This window comes from Zingiber officinale, chromosome 10A (assembly GCF_018446385.1).
Source record: "Zingiber officinale cultivar Zhangliang chromosome 10A, Zo_v1.1, whole genome shotgun sequence".
Classification (NCBI taxonomy): domain Eukaryota; kingdom Viridiplantae; phylum Streptophyta; class Magnoliopsida; order Zingiberales; family Zingiberaceae; genus Zingiber; species Zingiber officinale.
Window position 1 is genome coordinate 36,028,964 of NC_056004.1, and position 20,020 is coordinate 36,048,983.

Below are 20,020 nucleotides of genomic sequence, written 5' to 3' on the forward strand. Positions count from 1 at the left end.
TTTTCTTCCGAAATAAAATATCTTAGTATGATCTCTACTACTATTGAAATTTGTTTGGTTACATTGCTACTTACTTATATGAGTGTTTTTCTCTCGAATCCTACCCCTTTGCATTTGACAACTTCAATGCTATTTAAATTACTCGTGATTCTATGTTTCATGAGCGCACCAAGTATATCAAAATTGATTGTCATTCACTCGTCATAATTATCAAAATAACACCATTACTTTATTATTTGTCTCATCTTCCATGTAAATTACACACTTGCTTACTAAGACGCATTCCACTGTACGATTTTAATTTCTAATTAACAAAGTTTCAATATTTTCTGTCAGTACATTGTGAGTTTGAGAGGATATCAATATATGATAAATTATTTTTATATTAATCTTTTGTTATTATTTAATTATCTATTTATATTTTCATTTTCTTTGTAACCTAAGTTTTTACCATATAATTTACTAACCTCTTGTATGACTTCCTCTTTCTCTCTTTTTTTTTTTTTGTGTTATCTTTTATACTCTATTTACATTCTTTGCTTTCTTCACAAGTGCTGCCGGCGATGATCATCGGAGAGACCATGCAGACTCACCGGAGATCTGGAGAGAAGGTCCTGTGAGGTGGTACCAGCAGCATCGACTGTTACTTTTATTTTCATGTCAATTGCCAATAATTTTTTTTTTAAAACATCTCCCTAACTCCCTTAAAATATGCCATGCTTTAGATGTGGGTCATGGTAAGCATGATTCATGGGTTGGAGCTTCTAAAGGGTTAGTTATGAGCCCAGGCCCAACCTTGGGGCGTAGTTGACGCCTCTAGTTGTGTAGTTTGCAAGACAAAAGTCTGCTTTTAATTGTAAATCGTTCGATCCATCCTAACCAATCACAACCATTCAATGGGCATCCATGTCAAAGATCCTCATCCACCAATGAGAACAAGGCACACGGATTGCGTGCTTTCTCCCAACCAATCTCGCTATCTTCGCGGTAGTACCAAACGAAACCGTTCCGAACTCCCGATATATATGCCCCATAATTTCCAACATCGTATTTTCCGTTCGTTAGTTGCAGTTTTGGTCGCCTTCAAACCCTAGCCGTTTTTTGCGACATCGATCCATGGCTCGTACGAAGCAGACTGCCCGCAAGTCTACCGGCGGCAAGGCGCCTCGGAAGCAGCTCGCCACCAAGGTGCCTATCCTCCCTGCCGATTGCTCGATTAGGCGTTTTTTGTTTTTTGGTGTTTTAATCTTTGATGAGATCTCCTTTGTTAATCCGACAGGCGGCGAGGAAATCGGCCCCTACGACCGGCGGCGTGAAGAAACCCCATAGGTATCGTCCCGGGACGGTCGCTCTCCGTGAGATCCGTAAGTACCAGAAGAGCACGGAGCTGCTCATCCGTAAGCTTCCGTTCCAGCGCCTGGTTCGCGAGATCGCGCAGGATTTCAAGACGGATCTGCGTTTCCAGAGCCACGCCGTCCTGGCTCTTCAGGAAGCTGCTGAGGCGTACCTGGTGGGGCTCTTCGAAGATACTAATCTCTGTGCCATCCATGCGAAGCGCGTGACGATCATGCCAAAGGACATCCAGCTTGCTCGCCGGATCCGCGGTGAACGCGCTTAATCGGATGCGATCTTTCATTGTTAGGTGAACGTAACCTATATGATATCTGTTTATGTGAAAAAATAAAATACTTAGAATACATTGTTAAATTAATTATTATCGTAGTTTGCTGTGTGGACCAATTGCGTTCGGTAGAATGTTATTAATTATCAAGTCTTTCAATGGCTGTGATTGATTTCGTTGTCGTTCGTTCTGATATTGCTGAAAGATTAGGCTACGGAATTCATAGCATTCTTCGAATGAAATTATTTTATAATTCTCGTATATCATGTCGATTATATTTCGCTTTTATAAATTTGTATCTTGGCTTTACCGTGCCACTTTAATCTCGTTGCACGAAACTCAATGTGCATGTTGGAGCATTATCATAGTCGAGGGAAATATAAGCGTATTCACGAACCACTGCGTTGGCATGCCGACTAAGAAGTAATTTTATTTCTAATATTGATAAGCCATTTTTCACTGTATTATAAGCTTCCATCCTCCCTTGTCGCTTGCAAAATTTGTTTAATTTAATTCGTAATTGCGTTTGATTATTTAATTTCGTAAATATTATAGTCGTTTTTAATATAATATAAAGAATACATGGTCTATATGAAATCACCAAATAGAAAATAAACACGCAAGAAAAATAAGAATAAAGGGAACTCAACGAAGATTACGAACATTTTGAATGTTTCTGATACCACCACGCAAGAATTGCGACAGCCAAATCTTTCAACAGAATAATAACATTCTCAAACGAAATTAACCATCGCATGTGGTAGAAGAACTAGCAAGACACCGCCGATTAATTAAATAATAAGCACAACAGGCCCACGAATTTAATTACAAACAATCTAACATAACGTGACAAGGTCTACCCCACTATTGTTTTCCAGATAACAGATATTAATACTAAGTTTTCCCGAAAATTAAAAGATTACATCAAATTAAGCGCGTTCGCCTCGTATCCGGCGAGCGAGCTGAATATCCTTTGGCATGATCGTCACGCGCTTCGCATGTATGGCGCAAAGATTGGTGTCTTCGAAGAGCCCGACCAGGTACGCCTCCGCAGCTTCTTGAAGCGCCAGAACAGCATGGCTCTGGAAGCGCAGATCCGTCTTGAAATCCTGTGCGATCTCGCGAACCAGCCGCTGGAATGGCAGCTTACGGATGAGGAGCTCCGTGCTCTTCTGGTACTTGCGGATCTCACGGAGAGCGACCGTCCCGGGACGATACCTATGGGGTTTCTTCACGCCGCCGGTCGTAGGGGCCGATTTCCTAGCCGCCTGTCGGATCAACAAAAGGGATCTCAGCAAACATTAAAATACCATACAGAAACAAACACTTAATCGGGTAATCGATCGGGAAAATAAGCACCTTGGTGGCGAGTTGCTTCCGGGGCGCCTTACCGCCGGTGGATTTGCGGGCGGTCTGCTTCGTACGAGCCATAGGTCGGAGATCGAAAAAGGTTAGTTAGGGTTTCAGGAGGACGTATACTCCAATTAACGAGATATGATGAAAAATTGGATGATTATGGGGGAAATATATAAGGAAGATCAGGACGATTTGGTTTGGTACTCACGTGAATCTAACAGATGATTTTGATTTGGGAAAGCACGCGATCCGTGTGCTTTGTTGTGATTGGTGGAGGAGCTATCGATGAGGATCGTTGAACTGGATTTACGTTATGTACTGTCCGCCCGAATGTCACGCGCTCGTGGAAACCATCCAGGTCAGTTTACTTGGTAGAACATAAAGTTAAATTATGAAAAAAAAAATGAGTGAAAAAATTTTCGTCCTGATTTTATTAAAATTTTTAGAAAAAAGAAATACAATTTATCAAAGATAATTTTAGAAAAAATCAATATCTTAAAATCAGATAGAAAAATAATGGATAGAAAAAAAAAACTATATATATTAAAAAAATTGATGTATATATTCTTTTAACTTATAAAATTATACATTAAAAAATAACGTATGTATTATTTTTTATTTACAAAATTATATCTAACTTTTTTTATCAAAATAAACAAGTATAGAATGAAAGTGATTTCTTCATCCTTTCTCTTCCTATCAAAGGCATTTTTGCTTTCTTTAACCGCTTGCCTCTTGAAAAGCCAGATCTCCTCGCTTCCACTCTATCTCCCTCTGCTGCTCTCTTCAACCGTTTGCTCTTCATGGAGCTCCGCATCCAGCTGCATCTCTCTTAATCGAGCTTCCATTTCTTCCTCAGACATCTTGGCACACCTTGACGATGACTATTGCCAGACAGCGAATTCAATTCCATGTGCTTGTCTTCCATTCCTCGTTCAGAATCAGGCTGGTGATGTTCATATGCAGAACGATTTAAAATGAAGAATCATCCTGGTGACTGTATTTTGAGTAAGAATGGACTCTGGATGAGTGTCTATCACCCCTTCGATGATCTTGTTGTTGATGCTCAAACAGCGAACGATTTTTCTTATCCTCTTCGTCACTTTCAATTTGCCTCCTTGAAGCTGAAGTATACCTGGGACTTTGACTTAGTGTGATGATGGCTCTTGTGCCTTTTCTTTCCTCGTTTCTCCTTATCGTGTTCCTTGTCTTTCTCAGCTTCTGCCTGAGAAATCAAGATAGTTTCTCTATGAGGTTAATGTCACAACCCTATAGCAAAACATAGAATCTTTAGTAAGAAAATGAATTCACAACGGTAACCAACTCTAGCATAGAATTCTATGACTACAAAGGAAAATTTAGTTAATGTTCCAATGCTCAAGGGATGTTAATACTCTGAATTTCATGAATAAAAAACGAATCACTGTTGGCATCAAGAAAAGAGTTACAGCAAAGATCCTTCGGAAATTGTTCGCAGCATTAATAGTAGCATAGAATAATCATAAAAGCATTGGCAGACCTACTTACAGATCTCTTTGTTATAACCATCTCGATGGGATTATTCTTTATTCGATCCGGAAGATTAATTCCTTTGATCGATTGATAAATCTGTATTATCAGGAGATCATCAGATTATATGGTGTCTCTTTAACTATTATTTCGGATAAAGACCCTCGGTTCACGTCTCGATTCTGACAGAGTCTGCATTATGCCTTACACACTCAACTTCGTTTCAGTACCGCTTTCCATCCGCAGACAGATGAACAGTCAGAGCGGACCATTCAGACTCTAGAGGACTTGCTGAGATCTTGTGTATTGGATTTTGGAGGCAGTTGGGAGAACCATTTGCCATTGGTAGAGTTGACTACAATAACAACTTTCATTCGACTATTCAGATGACACCGTTTAAAGCGTTGTATGGTAGGCCTTGTCGGACATCCACCCTCTGGGATGAGGTTGGGAAGGCCCGGCTGTTGGAACCTCATAGAGCTCAGCAAGAGGCAGATTTGGTCCGTACTATCAAACGGAGGATGTCAGAGGCGCAGGACCGCCAGAAGAGTTATGCTGATCGGAGACGCAGACCCCTGGAGTTCTCTACTGATGACCATGTTTTTCTGCGAGTGTCACCCACGAAAGGGGTGAAGAGATTTGGCCTCAGAGGTAAGCTAGCTCCGCGTTATATTGGACCTTTCCAAATATTGGAGAGGATTAGAGCAGTAGCTTATCGTCTGACGCTACCACCGGCTCTGGCAGGTGTACACGACGTATTTCATGTATTTATGCTGAGGAGATACATAGCTGACCCAGCTCATGTGTTGTCTGATATACCAGTCTCCCTTCAGTCTGACGCCACTTACGAGGAGGTTCCGATACGGATTCTGGATCAGAAGGAGCGTCAGCTGCGGAACAAGACTATTCGACTGGTTAAAGTCGGATGACAGCATCATTCGGACAAGGAGGCTACCTGGGAGCTTGAGGATACTATCCGAGCTCTATACCCTCATCTTTTCACTTGAGGTATGTGATTTAATTTACCGTTCAGTATTTATATTCTTTACCTGTTGTTAGTATTTGCTGATGGTAGATAACGAAATTTGGGGGACCAAATTTTTATTAGTGGGGGAGAATGAAAAATACTGAAAAATGATGAATAATGATAAGGGAATTTTTTGGAATTTTTAGAAATTTTTCTGAAATTTTTCGGATACCGTATGGACGAGTTTACGGGGATAAAACTGGGCCCCAGGAAAAACTATGATTAGGTTATCCCGTTTTAATGAGGAAAAGTTGAATTTTATTTTTATTTATTTCCTTTCCTCCGTTCCTCTATTGTGTTGTTTCCTTCCCTGCATGCTCGTGCCCCGATTCCTCGCCCGACCCGTGCCCTGCGGCGCCGATGCCGCCCAACAGACGCGCTGACGTGGCCAACGCTCGCAACGCCTCTCCTCCCCGCGTACAAAAGCCCTTGGCCAAGGGCAAGCCCCAAATTGAACCCCTATTCTCTCCCGATCTCTACCTTAGCCGCTGCACTGTCGTACCCTCTACCCTAGTCGTCTCCATCCTCGCCCCTCTCAGCCGATCGTCGGTCAATAGCCCTTTGCCGGACTAGGCATCAAGCACTGTCGTGAGCCCTGCTGTCGGGCGCGACTTCCTCTCCTCCACCGAGGTTCCCAAACCAATCTCTCACCGTGCCCTAGCAAGATCTTGAAGGTACGTGTTTACCTAGGTTAGTATTTGGGCTTAGATCTTCCTCTATGCTCACTGTCCTTCCTCTGTTTTGCACTTGTGCCCTAGGTTTCTACCTTCGGCTCCGATCAATTGTCGTCGCACGAAGCTGTGTCCTAGTGGCGATATTTGAGGTAGGCGAATTGTTTAGCTGTGGATTTGATCCGTGATCTCCAATTTTGTGCTTGATCAATAATCTTCCTGCTTGATTGCTTCTTGATCCAATTGATTCCAGTAGGTTGTACTGTTTGGTGGATCTGGAAATTTGGGTGCTGTGAGGTGTTCTTGGTTCCGATAGCAACTCCATCTAGTAGCTCACTTTGTTCTAGTAGCCACAACAGCGGCTAAATCGAGGTAAGGTATAGGGATTTAGTTGATACATGTTGTAGATTGTGTTGGATGTAATCTTGTGATGATAGTTTTGATTTAAGGTTAAAGGGTCGGGTCTAATCTAAGTTGCGGTTATATCCGAATTGTTAGTTAATCGAGAATAAATGAACGAAATAGGATTATGGTAATTAAGAAATTATTTTAGCTATGTGATATATATATGTAGCTAAATTAAATATGGCTATTACAGGACATTGATTTGGGACGAGCACTTCGATACAGAGGTTGTCTAGCTCGATCTCCATTTTTTAGGCGGGTATCTTGACCTATCTATTTTGATACATCTTGTTGATATGTTTAGTAGCTTTTTAACAAGTAGTAATAATTATGTTTATATCTGCATCGGCATGTCACTATTTATTTTTGAGCATGTTTTGTTTGTTATCTGATTAGTTTTCATGCCCCTGTTTATTATTTATGTTATAGAGGTAGTGACATGTCATGCTTTATGATATATTGGACTGGTTAGATACCCTACTTGACATGTGTACCTAGATCATATTATTTGATCCTCATATTTTGGTACACATTATATGGAGAGGGATAGGATCAGGATATTTCACAGCTTAGTAACATGCACCATCTTGCATGATTGTATGCTGAGCGGTTGACAGCTCCATTATTGTTGATCTGCACACACAACCACTCATGGGTTAGTGGTTTTTATTCAAGTAGGGTGTGTTGCAGCAGGTTGCTCTATTTGGCTCCGTTGATCCGCTCATGGGTAGTGTGACGCAGCGTGGTAGCCGGCAGTGATCTCTCCCCGTCATCGCGTACCGGGAGATGAGAGCATTGCGCTCCCTCACTATGTTTGAGGTAGGAGGATAGGTGTAATCCGACAGCATCCCGCCCACTCGGTCACTCATCAGGAGCAGTGACGACAGAGTGCACGGTTGTCACAACCCTACCCACTCAATCTCACCATCGTGTGTGAGATGGTTGACTGGCGTCAGGGGGTGACCAGGACATGTTATTGGTATCATATGCATTATTTGCATTTATTACTTGTGGTTGTTGCACTTTATATGCTGCATATTGGATGAATGTATTGTTTGACATGCATACAAAATTTATGATACTTTGGGTCTGACGGCCTTGATATCCCTATATCCAGGTTCTGGTTAGTACAGTTACCCCTTATCTTACAATTTTGCACTTTCTATATGTTATGTCAGGAGACTGTACGCATAGTTATTGCTATTTGTTATAGTTTACTATGCATGTCAACTAGGTATTCGCTAAGTGTTGGACTCACACCCCATTATTTTCAGGTTGAGGTTGTTCAGGAGGTTCCAGTCGCTAGTCCCCCACCATTGCGCGTCGCGACGAGTTCGCACATTACGATTTTCTTATTATATTATACTATGTTTTCAGACTTATAACTTTGACATATGAATATTGTATGGTTTTGTTATTTGGCGATGGATTTTCATTTGGATGTATGCTGGAGTTTTGTGCTTTATGGGTGTAGTTGAGTAGGATATCAGTTTTATGCTTTATGGGTGTAGTTGAGTAGGATATCGATTTTATGCTTTATGAGTGTAGATGAGTAGGATTTTTGCGATGTTTTCCTTATATTTGTTTTAGTTTAGTTGTTACTATTAAACTGCGTGGATGTTTGTTATATTTGTACTGTTATATATTATAATTGTTCCGACCATGTTGGCCGAGGTATATATGGCTCTGAGGGTATTGTAGGAAATTTCATATTGTCACCGGTACAGGGGAGATGCTGCCGAAATTTTCTCTGGCAGGGATTACCTGGGGCGTGACACTTTTTCCCTGAAAAATCAGTATACGATGGAAAAAAGAATTGTTGAAGATGAGTGTGTATGTGTGTGTACCTGGCCAAGGAAGAGGACCTCTCCTTTTATATGAAGCTGCATACCTTTAGAGCTTGACCATTGCCAGAGAATGCCGGGTGTCGGGGCCTGTCGGGTGAGAGAGGTTGTACGGTAGCCTCCTATTGATGGAAGGAAGGTTATGTTGGGACCGATATTCCCGTTAGAGGGGGGGGGTGAATAGCGTCTCGTCGCGCGCTTGTGCTTGCTTCGTCTTGATATGCAGCGGAAAATATAATACAAACACAAACACCGCTAACTCTAGGGATTTATTTGGTATCCACCTCAAAAAGAGGTGACTAGTCCAAGGATCCACACACTCACACACCCTCCTATGAAATCACTCTTTTACGGTAACTACCAAAGGCGAAGAAGCCTTACAAGCTCACAATACAGCACAAATACAAAGAGAAGCAGATACAAGGGAAATTTTACAAGATTTGTACACCAAACCCTAACCCTAGCTTCTTCTTCTTGTTGTAACTCGTCTCTTGACTTGGACGTGCCTCCAAGAACTTTCAAAAACTAGCGTTGCAAGCTTGGAGAAGATCGCTGTGAATGTCGCAGAAGAGTCGCAGGAAAGAACGCAAAGTTCTGGTGAAGAAAACACTCCGCCCAGGCTTTATACAGTGCTCCCAATCGATCCAAATTAGTCCCAATCGTTTGCCACGTCACATCTGCACAATCCCAGCCGTCCATCGCTCGTTTCCTGCTCAACGGTCACTTCCCAATCGATCAACTGATCGATTGGGACCATCTAAATCGATCGGTCGATCGATTCAAACTCATTCTGTGCTCTCGCGTCCGCGCGAGAGCTTCTCCTCCCCAATCGATCGACCGATCGATTGGTAGATCCCAATCGATCGCCCGATCGATTGGGAAAGCTTCTGTACTTGCGAGTAATGCTCCCAATCGATCGGCCGATCGATTGGAGTCATCCCACACTCGCAGCAAATTTCAATCGATCAACCGATCGATTGGACACTGGTTTAATCGATCGACCGATCGATTGGACACTGGTTCAATTGATCGACCGATCAATTGAACACCCTAAACTTGCCTCAAACACAAGTTTAAGGTCTCAAACCCAACTCCCGGTCAACCATGATCTGTTGGGTATCCATGGCTAGCATTTGGCTAACACCCGACCGACCTCGAACTAGCCTTCTAGCCTCCTCCATCAGCCTTACGTCTCTCAGATATCTCCCATCCTTCATGCCTTGCCTTCAGGAGCTTCCTTCGGCCTCATCCTAGTTGTCGGATTATACACCACACTCGATCAACCTCGAACTAGCCTTCTAGCCTCCTCTATCAGCCTTGCGTCCCTCGGATATCTCCCATCCTTCACGTCTTGCCTTCAGGAGTTTCTTTCGGCCTTATCCTAGTTATCGAGTTCTCTTTGCCAAGTCACACTAGGACTTACCTTGCCAAGACCACATGCTTGGACTTTCAACCTTTGCCAAGATCACACTTGGACTTTCCCAATTGTCTGGCTCCTTACCAGGACTTTCTCCCTTTGCCAAGATCACACTTGGACTTTTCAATTGTCTGATCTCACTTATCAGAACTTTCACCACCAAGTCTAATCAACACTAACCTACTTAGATTTTCACTCTTGCCAACCTTCCTGTTGGACTTGCCATTGCCTAATTTCCAATTAGGACTTTCCCAGTCAAATCTCCTGTCAACCTTGACCTACTTGACTTCTCTCTTGCCTAACCTCTAGTTAGGACTTCCCCAGATGTCTAAACTCTAGTTAGGAGTTTCCCATTGCCTAAACTCCAGTTAGGACTTCTCCACTGCGTAACCTCCAGTTAGGACTTCTCCACTGCCTAACCTCCAATTAGAACTTCACCACTGCCTAACAACTAGTTAGGATTTCACCATTTCCTAATCTCCAGTTAGGACTTCACCACTGTCTAACTTCCAGTTAGGACTTCCAGACACCTAACCTTTAGTTAGGACTTACCCAGTCCAGACACCTAAACTTCCAGTTAGGACTTCTCCACTATCTAACCTCGAGTTAGGACTTCCAGACACCTAACCTCCAGTTAGGACTTACCCAGTCCATACACCTAAACTTCAGTTAGGACTTCTCCACTGCCTAACCTTCAGTTAGAACTTCACCACTGCCTATGTCACGCCCCTAAAGGAGTCCCTGCCAGACAAAAATCCGACAGCATCTCCCCTGTACCGGTGACAATATGAAGCATCACTACAAACAAAATATACATCAGCCACATGCGGCTGGAATATTTATATACACAACCACGCAGTTATAATAACAGCCCATTCGGCTGGAATGAAACAATCACAACCACGCAGTTATATATAAAACAGCCCACACGGCTGTACTAAAACACAGCGGAAAACAAAGGAAAGCCCACACAAACCAAATAAATACAATGCATGCCGGCACGGCTTAAACACAAATACAACACCAAAACCATAAGATAGCCACATGGCTATACACGAATACAATGCCAAAAATAAGAAAAGGGAATACAAAAGAAAACAAGCACGATCTTCGGATGTGACGTAGGACCTGGCAGACAGGATACTCCGAGCGACACCAATCATCTACAAGCTACCTGAAAACATAAATGTATACATGCGGTGGTGAGTATAGGTAACTCAGCGGGTAATAGACAGGATAGTGCATGGTCTATAAATAAAACATGGAGATCACAAGTATACAGTCTCAGTAGGGAATAAAGAACATGATCATACTATCATAATCAATGCACCTAAACATATCTGACATAATAACCTGACATATAAACTGTACAAACCACAACTAACATAATAACAGATACATACCCAATCTGGAATCGACACATGGTACAATGATCAGTAAACTCACTGGATCTGCAACAGATATACCCGTGACACCTGTGCAATATAAATACGACTGCATATACATGTAAAATAAATGACATGTATGCAGTATGACAACCAAATGCAACAACCATATCTCAAACAAGTGCAACAACGACAATCACATGCAACTAGTATCTACTAGGCATGTATGCAAATACAGATGCACCGCGCATCAAATGCAAGAATAATAACTGCGTATGCATGCTCCATGGTCACCCCGCCACCTCTCCAGACACCACGACCCCTGTATGACCGAGAGGCTTGGGTCTATGACGACTGTACTACCCTCCAGCCCACTATATAGTGGTCGAGGCGGACAGTCCACTAGTAACTATCTAGCTACATAGTATCAGGGTCCCTGACTGCTCACAACGCCGGATCTCACTAAACCTCGTGACCGGGTGGCACGACAGGACGAGCGGCAACTGCTCCAGATACCACTACCCATGAGTGGCCGAGTGTGCGGCACTAAACCAAACCGATGATTCTCTCAACCACAAGGGAGACAATAGTCATCAGATGCAATGAATGATGAACATGATATATATATATATATATATATATATATATATATAATCATCATCCATGCAACACCCCAAACCTCATAAATACCTCCAACATGAATATAATCATCATGATACCTCCACGTATCCTACCAAACATATGTACACACTACACATGTATAATCAACCAAAAATCTCCAATAATCCCACTAGACACATGTACACCAAATACAAGTACAATCAACATGTATCCTCCAATAAAACACAACAGACATGTGTATATATCCCAAACATACAATCCATACAACTCCTCAAAAAGCACCTGACAAATACGTATGTACACACCACATGTAAATGCACGGTCAACAAGATGACTCCTATAACACATACCCACCAATGTACAGTCCACATCATATACCCAATCTGCATGGTGATACCAACAACCCGACAAACCCTACAAGACATACTCTACACGTGTAATCACAATAGAGTAGATATCAAGAGTGGAGACTGTATATGAATTAAATAGATCATCACAAGGGTCAAGCATAAGTATCATGCAGGAAAAACAGCAACCGATCATGATATAAGACAAAGCAGCCTAGTTCATCCAATAATAACCATGCACTAAGTTTCAAAGAAACTATAAAGAGGCCAAGGAAGAAATACCCGCCTTGATATATCTCGTATCAACAGAACCGCCCATATCGAAATGAACATCCCATATCAAAGTCCTGCATAAATCAATACATATATTTCATTTAGCTAAATTCATATGATTAAATAGCTAAATAAAATCCCTAACCCAATTAGGATCACTCCAACTAAATCTGATCTCTGATTAATCCTCCAAACAATCCTCAATCCATCCAACACATACCAATAACGATCATGTTTAACTCCACCTAGTGATCCAAATCCAATACGATATTAAATCCAACATAACAACCTACCCTAATTCATCCATTAATCAACCTCATTATAAACCCCTTCTAAATCCACCGATCACAATTTATCCAAGCACCCATAATAATCTATCATAGAAATCAAATCTCCACCATAAATCCACATATACCTATATCACCATCAACAACTAACCAAACCACCACATAATAACACATACTAAAACTAGTATCAATATATTCATTGACCGGATCAATGTTAACCATAAAAACTAACCTTAATAGCCTTCCTCATTCAATCCTCAGCTGAAGAAGAATCGCCACAGCAAATCCAGCCCCCCTTAAATCTGCCACCGAAATTCCAGGACATGAAATCAGCCCAACAAGATAACCAAGAAAGAATTCCTCCTGCTATCAATCAAAATCTACGTACTTACCCTAAGTCCAGATCTGAAATCACACAAAGAAAGATCCCTCCAACTACTGTGATGTTGATCCAGGACAAGGAAGGGCAGCGGCAATGCTAGGGCATGACTTATTGATCAGAGGAAGGAACTAGGGCAATGGACCTCGTTGATCCAAAGAGAATCTGATGATAAGGAAGCAGTTAGGGCTCGGGTGTTGGTGTGGATCAGTGCTGGCGATTTACAGCATCAACACCATGGATTGCAGTGCTCCGTAGCCGAGAGAGGAGAGGAGATGCCACCCCTACTGGTAGCGGCACTGATCGAGGTCCCCAAGCGAGAGGGAGAGTTAGCCCTAACCTCCCCTTTGCGTCGATCCTTCCTCCGACGACAGCGGCACGGCATCGGGCGGTGTCCACCGAAATTGGGCAGAAACGACGCAAGAACACCTAGGGCACGGCCAATAAATCGAGGGAGAGAGAGATATGGTAAGCCAACCCTCGGATAATCGCAACACCGAGCTTCACCGGCGACTGCTGTGGCATAGCGTCGGGCGATGGCGTGAGGAGGCGCGGTCGGTGATCTAGGGCAGAGTCGCGAGAGGAGGAGAAGGCTCAGTCGAGACATGCTGGAGAAAGAGATTGTTGCCGGCGATGGGCTCGCGGCGACCGGCGATCGGGCGAGGAGAGAGCGCGAGAGAGGAAGGGGAGTTTCGGGCAGAAGGAAATCGGGGAGGAAGAGAATAAGAATCGGGGGAAAAAATTAGGGAAATTGGGATTTAAACCTAGATTTGATTAATTAAAGTCTAAGTCCATCCCTAAATCAACTCCCACTTAATTAGGTATCCAAATATGTCTCCTTTGTTCCCCGAATCCATCTCCTCAAAACGGATCATACGGACTCCGTTTAAATCCTGAAAAATTTCTAAAAATTCTGGAAAAATCCAATAAGATTTTTCGTCCAATATTATTTATTATTTAAATTTTACGGTATTTTACAGCCTAAGCACTAGTTAGGACTTCACCATTTCCTAATCTCCAGTTAGGACTTCACTACTGCCTAACTTCCAGTTAGGACTTCTCCACTGTCTAACCTTCAGTTAAGACTTCCAGACACCTAACCTCCAGTTATGACTTACCCAGTCATATCTCCTGTCATCCCTGACCTACTTGACTTGTCTTCTTCTCAACCTGGTCAACTCTTTGACCATCTCCACAACTGGACGATTGCCCTAGCAATCTCTATATATTGTCAAACATCAAAACTCAAATCTCGACTCAAGCTTGACTCAACTCAAGCTTAGTCAAACTGGTCAAACTTGACCTAGGAAAATTACCCCAACAGATTATACTCTCAGGGAGTGGTAGACCACTATAATATTCCCTGACGTCTGACAGTTATTATCTGTCAGGATGTTAAGATTCTTTGACATGATTGTCGCTTAGTGCTTTTCGTCCCGCCCAGGTTCAGCTACAGCCAGCTTGAGACGACCACTCAGATGTGCTACCATGATTAGGCCTTGATGATGAGTTATGGTGAATTGACTGGGCTTTATCTGAGACTGTGACGAGGGACTCATCTTTAACGATTTGACCGCTGAAGAGTCAGTCGGGAGTTATCCTAGTAAAAGGACCAAGACCATCTATAAATCCTGAGCTAGGGCAATCTGATCAGTCGGGAGCAGGCCAGGAACTAGTCCAGGCTACGTTATACGTCTTAGATTTGGGGATCTGACATATTTATGACCGACCAAGAATTATACGACTGATGACACGAAGCAGTTTGACTCCTATTTTTTCTTAACTGTTAACTATCATAACCCCTTAATTATTGACTATCATATTTTTTTAACTATTGACCTCCTCATTTGATCAGGCCTCTCCTTTACACACCGAACCAGAGTAGTTCGAGTCCCCACTTGCCTCGTTTGGCAGAAAGTACCGAACAGAGATGCGAAAACGTTTTAACGATCCGTTCCCTTCTCCTGTAGTTTTTATTCATCGATCAAGTCAACGATTGCATCGGGCCTCTATCTTGTAGATAATGCAGGAACCAGTGGCCGCATAGATTTAGTCTTATCTGTTTCCTTCAACCTTAATTACGTACCTTCGCTTCTCATCACCATTTTCAAAATATGGCAGTCATTAACGCGCATGAAGCTTCCACCCTTTCTCCGTGTTCGGAAGATTTGACAATGAGCATCCGTGCTTGGGAATCCGTAAACTAACCCTTCTTCACACGGTGTGGATTCGCGCTATCAGAAAAATTAATCGAGACGTTTCGGGATTAATTTGGAACTTTTATTGATCAGATAAATTAAGGTTCTGCTGCTGCTCGATCTGTTTTTGACCACAAAGCAAACCCATTTCTTTCTCCCTTCGTGAAGGTACAAATTCAATGTTTTAACTCTCCAAGTTTGAGTTTTCAGTACCTTCTTTTTGCTGCATTTCTCATCAAATAAACCTCAAGAAGAAGAAAACAAAAGAACGACAGAGGGCTTAATTTGATCCAAGACAAGCACAGCGTTCAAGGCATGAGGGTGGTGACAAGTGATGTTGTCAATGGCTGTGCTTCCCTTAGTCTGCGGCTCCAAAACCGGCTTTTAATGGCGTGCCACTGTGAGATGAAGTGAAGATAACGCAGCGATGGCTCAAATCATGTGAACCTTGGCAGACAATCCTTTCTTAATCTCAGTGCACATCATTCTAAGCTATATATAAGCATGAGCTTTGCTTTGGCTCGAGATCAAATCCTTTTTTTTTTTCTCGTCGGACCCTTTCTTAAGCCTCTATCGTAAATTAGCTTAATTAATGGTTATAAACAGTTGCTGATTGTGGCGCTTTCCACTTTTCCTCCTCCTGCCAAATATAAATCGTTTTATTGAAATCAAGTTAAAGTCTGAAAATTAATGCTCGTCTCCAAGATTCAATAATTTGGCATATGGTGGGTATTTGCCTTCCGTTTTTTAACAAAAAGGACAATACTTAATGAGAGATTACAATCTATTTATACCTACTATTTTTTTCCTTTTCTCTCTTATTCGACAATCATTGCATATTCTGATCAATCAATCCGATATCTTTCTTTACACAGATTTTGGTTTCCTTAGTTTCGCCTTGTATTCAACATTTCTTTCCTTATTCATATTTGTTATAATTGCTAAAAGGCAAGGTTCTAATATTCCCCATCCATCTTTAATTTCCACCATTTTCCTTTTTTTTAATCTTTTACCAAAAGACCGTCTTTCTTTTAAGAATGATAATATATAGTTTCTTTTTCTTCCCTATTTTTATTGATTTTACTGATCAGAGAGCATTGTATAGTAGCTACTTTATATATAAATAAAATATTATGATAATTAAGAATTTCTTGTACGGTAAATTATCGAGTTAAATCTGGCAAAATATTGATCAAAATTAACTTTCTTTATTGATCTCGATTCCGCAAACCTTTTGCTCTAAAATCCCCTTCTCCGTTTCCATTGGTTCGTCGTCGACGATGGAGCTCCTCCGTTCTCCCAGCACTCGGAGCGGCTGCGACGTCGAAGGCACGAACAACGACCACGTGGTTTTCAAGTCGTCGGCCGGAAAGACGCGCGCCGTCCACAAGCTCGCCTCCTCCCGCCTCTTCCCCGCCGTCACCTGCCTCCAGTTTTGCTTCGTCATCTACGCTACCTTCTTTCTCTACTACATGAGCCCCTCCGTCGACTTCCGCTCCCGCGCAGACTTCTCCTGGGCCACCCGCATCGCGCACCAATGGAAGCACTTAATCGTCAAACCCAACGCCGTCGCGTCCTCCGCCCTCGCCGCCGACTTCACCCCAGCCGACGTCTGCGAGTCGGAGAGAATCGAGTTCGTGCAGAAGAAGTCCGACGACGCTGTCATGATCAAGCTTAAGCGAGAGCTCTACGACGAGGTGTTGGCGTTCCAGAGCAAAAACGCCGGAACAGAGACTCTGCCGGAGCTGCTTCAGATGCCGTCCCGGTGGAGCCAGGCGGGGAACAATTCCCGGAGGGTGACGGTGATTCTGAACCACTTCAAGCGGAGGACGCTCTGCGCGCAGCTTGACTCGCTGCTTGACCAGACGCTGCCGTTCCACCACTTGTGGGTGCTGTCCTTTGGCAGCCCAAACGAGGCGGTGTTCCGGCGGATTGTGGAGAGCTACAACCATTCTAGGATCAGCTTCATCAGCTCGAGCTACGACTTCAAGTACTACGGACGGTTCCAGATGGCGCTGCAGACGGAGTCCGATTTCGTCTACATCCTCGACGACGACATGATTCCCGGCCGGCGGATGCTGGAGATTCTGACGCATGTCGGGGGGACGGAGAAGTATAAGAACTCTGTTTTAGGGAGCATTGGCCGGATTCTGCCGTTCCGGCAGAAGGACTTCACATTCCCGAGCTATCGCAAGTTCCGCTCCAAGGAGGCCGGATTGTACCTGCCGGATCCGGCTTACGATATCACAGTTGAGAGGATTGTGCAGGTGGATTTCTTGTCGAGTTCCTGGTTTTTATCTGCGGATTTGGTGAAGACTCTGTTCGTGGAGACGCCGTTCACTTTTATGACAGGCGAAGATTTACACCTCAGGTAACAAATTAATCAAATCGAATCTTTCGTTATCTAAAAATTTTCCACAAGATGACGAAAAGAGATCTGAGATGTATTTAAAATGTGCAGTTATCAGCTTCAGAAGTACAGGAACGCAGGCTCCTACGTCCTCCCCGTCGATCCAAATGACAAGGAGACATGGGGCGACAGCGAGCACAGACTGGCCTACGTTTCTGAGACCACCGTCATCTTCAAGGACGTCGTCCAAGTCCGCGACGATCAATGGTGGCGCGCCCTGTCCACCGGCTACGTAACTCAGTGGGCTGCCATGTACCCGCAAAAGATAGATGTCCTCTTCTACGCTCACTCTCCTGACGAAGTGAGAGCACTCGCTCCGCTCCTCGAGAAGTTCCGCACCACTGTCGGAAGGAAATCCTACATCGTCGTCTCCGGCGGCAGTTACTGCTCCTGCGAGGAGACAGTCTCTGTTCTCAAGTGGCCCAAGAATGTATGCAAGGAAAGAAGGTTCAGGATCTTTGATTTACAAGTCGGAGCCATTTCGGGCGTATCGAACTCGGATGTCCCAGTGGTGCAGGCAGTGTACTCGAGCTTGAAGGGGCTTCTCAAGATTCACAATCCCAGCTTGCTGATCGCTGTCGATGACATTGATCAAAATGTTAAGAATGCGCTAAAAAATGCGTGCGAGGGGAGTGCAAACGGGACGTCCCTCGTTCTTCTTCCGAGGCCAGCGGTGCCGAAGGTTCTGTGGATGGCCGATCTACGACCCTCAGCATTGCCGCGTAATTAAAAAGCGCCTGCATTTATTAAATTTTTTTAAAAATATATTATTTTTGAATTAAGAATTAAGCATAATTAGCTGGAATTGTGGTTTTGCAGACTGGAACCGGATGCGGATCACCGTGAACATCATCACCCAGAACCGCGCCACCTCCCTGCAGCGGCTCCTGCTGTCGCTGCAGAACGCGTACTACCTCGGCGACGAGGTGCGGCTCACCTTCAACATGGACAGCAAGGTGGACGTAGCGACGCTCCAGCTGGTGCGCTCCTACCCGTGGGCCCAGGGCCCCAAGCAAATCCGGCGGCGCATCATCCAGGGCGGCCTCATCCGCGCCGTCAGCGAGAGCTGGTACCCGTCGGACGACGACGAGTTCGGCCTCCTCCTCGAGGACGACATCGAGGTGTCCCCCTACTACTACCTGTGGATCAAGTACGCCCTCCTCGCCTACCACTACGACCCGCAGGTGTCGCTCCCGGAGCTCTCATCCATCTCGCTCTACACCCCGCGACTCATCGAGGTGGTGAAGGAGCGGCCCAAATGGATCGCGACGGAGTTCTTCAAGCAGATCCACCCCAACACGCCGTACCTGCACCAGCTCCCCTGCAGCTGGGGCTCCGTCTTCTTCCCCAAGCACTGGCGGGAGTTCTACGCCTACATGGGCGCGCGATTTACTGAAGACGCGAAGCAGAATCCCGTGCAGATCCCCAAGTCGCGGACCAACGGGTGGCAGGCGTCGTGGAAGAAGTTCCTCATCGACATGATGTACCTGCGCGGCTACGTGAGCCTCTACCCCAACTTTCCCAGCCAGGCCAGCTTCTCCACCAACCACATGGAGCCCGGAGCACACATCAGCGCCAAGGACAACGCCGTTAAGCACAACAAGGATGACTTCGAGGTGCCGCTCATGAGGGACGACTTCACGCGCCTGCTGCCGGCGGGGAAGATGCCGCCGGCGTCCAGGCTGCCGGTGATCAATCTGTTCAACCAGGCGGTGTCTCTGAAGGGGCTGAGGGCGGCGGGGGCTAAGCTGGGACAGGATGTCATCAATTGTACCGAAGTGGAGGTCGTCGGAGTCGATCATAGCACGGGCCTACCCGTGAATTGCACCAAGTTCTGATTTGGTTTTAGGCAGGTAATTTGTTTTTATCTACTTGTCGGTAAATTTTTTGGTTTGTTGATGAAGACGAAGAGCTGAATTTGTAAAGATCTATTTGCCGAAAGTGACTTATTTCGATCGATAACAGACCGGGCCGGGAAGTAAATAATTACCACTGAATGCTGAAAAAAAGAAGTCTTAAAGATTAATAAATAATAAACAAATTATATTCTCTCCAAAAGCAAATGATCGATGAAATGCAGGAGGTGCTTGTGATTGTCTCCACTGATGCACTAAAATTCATTGTATGAATTTTTTGGGGTATGTTGTTGTTTAGCTTTTGATGGTAAGTAGAAGAATAAAAAATGTTCACATTCTGGTTTTATGAATAGAGATATATTCGTCAGGGATGATATTCTGCTAATTTAATGGGCCATGAATTCTTCAACAGTA

The 20,020-nt window shown here is 44.0% G+C and overlaps 3 protein-coding genes across 3 annotated transcripts; 2 read left to right on the top strand and 1 right to left on the bottom strand.

Annotated features, from left to right (window-relative positions):
• The first annotated feature begins 1,028 nt into the window (after positions 1-1,028).
• LOC122027313 (histone H3.3) lies at positions 1,029-1,793 on the top strand. Its single transcript, XM_042586257.1, has 2 exons — positions 1,029-1,188; positions 1,280-1,793. Exons 1-2 carry the CDS (start codon positions 1,117-1,119, stop codon positions 1,616-1,618), a joined length of 411 nt encoding a protein of 136 aa, XP_042442191.1. The 5' UTR covers positions 1,029-1,116; the 3' UTR covers positions 1,619-1,793.
• Positions 1,794-2,379: 586 nt separating this feature from the next.
• Positions 2,380-3,140, bottom strand: LOC122028261 (histone H3.3). Its single transcript, XM_042587297.1, has 2 exons — positions 2,981-3,140; positions 2,380-2,889 (listed from the first exon to the last, which is right to left on the bottom strand). Exons 1-2 carry the CDS (start codon positions 3,050-3,052, stop codon positions 2,551-2,553), a joined length of 411 nt encoding a protein of 136 aa, XP_042443231.1. The 5' UTR covers positions 3,053-3,140; the 3' UTR covers positions 2,380-2,550.
• A 13,480-nt stretch (positions 3,141-16,620) lies between these two features.
• On the top strand, positions 16,621-19,588 carry LOC122026593. Its single transcript, XM_042585329.1, has 3 exons — positions 16,621-17,711; positions 17,802-18,472; positions 18,570-19,588. Exons 1-3 carry the CDS (start codon positions 16,621-16,623, stop codon positions 19,586-19,588), a joined length of 2,781 nt encoding a protein of 926 aa, XP_042441263.1.
• Positions 19,589-20,020: the final 432 nt, after the last annotated feature.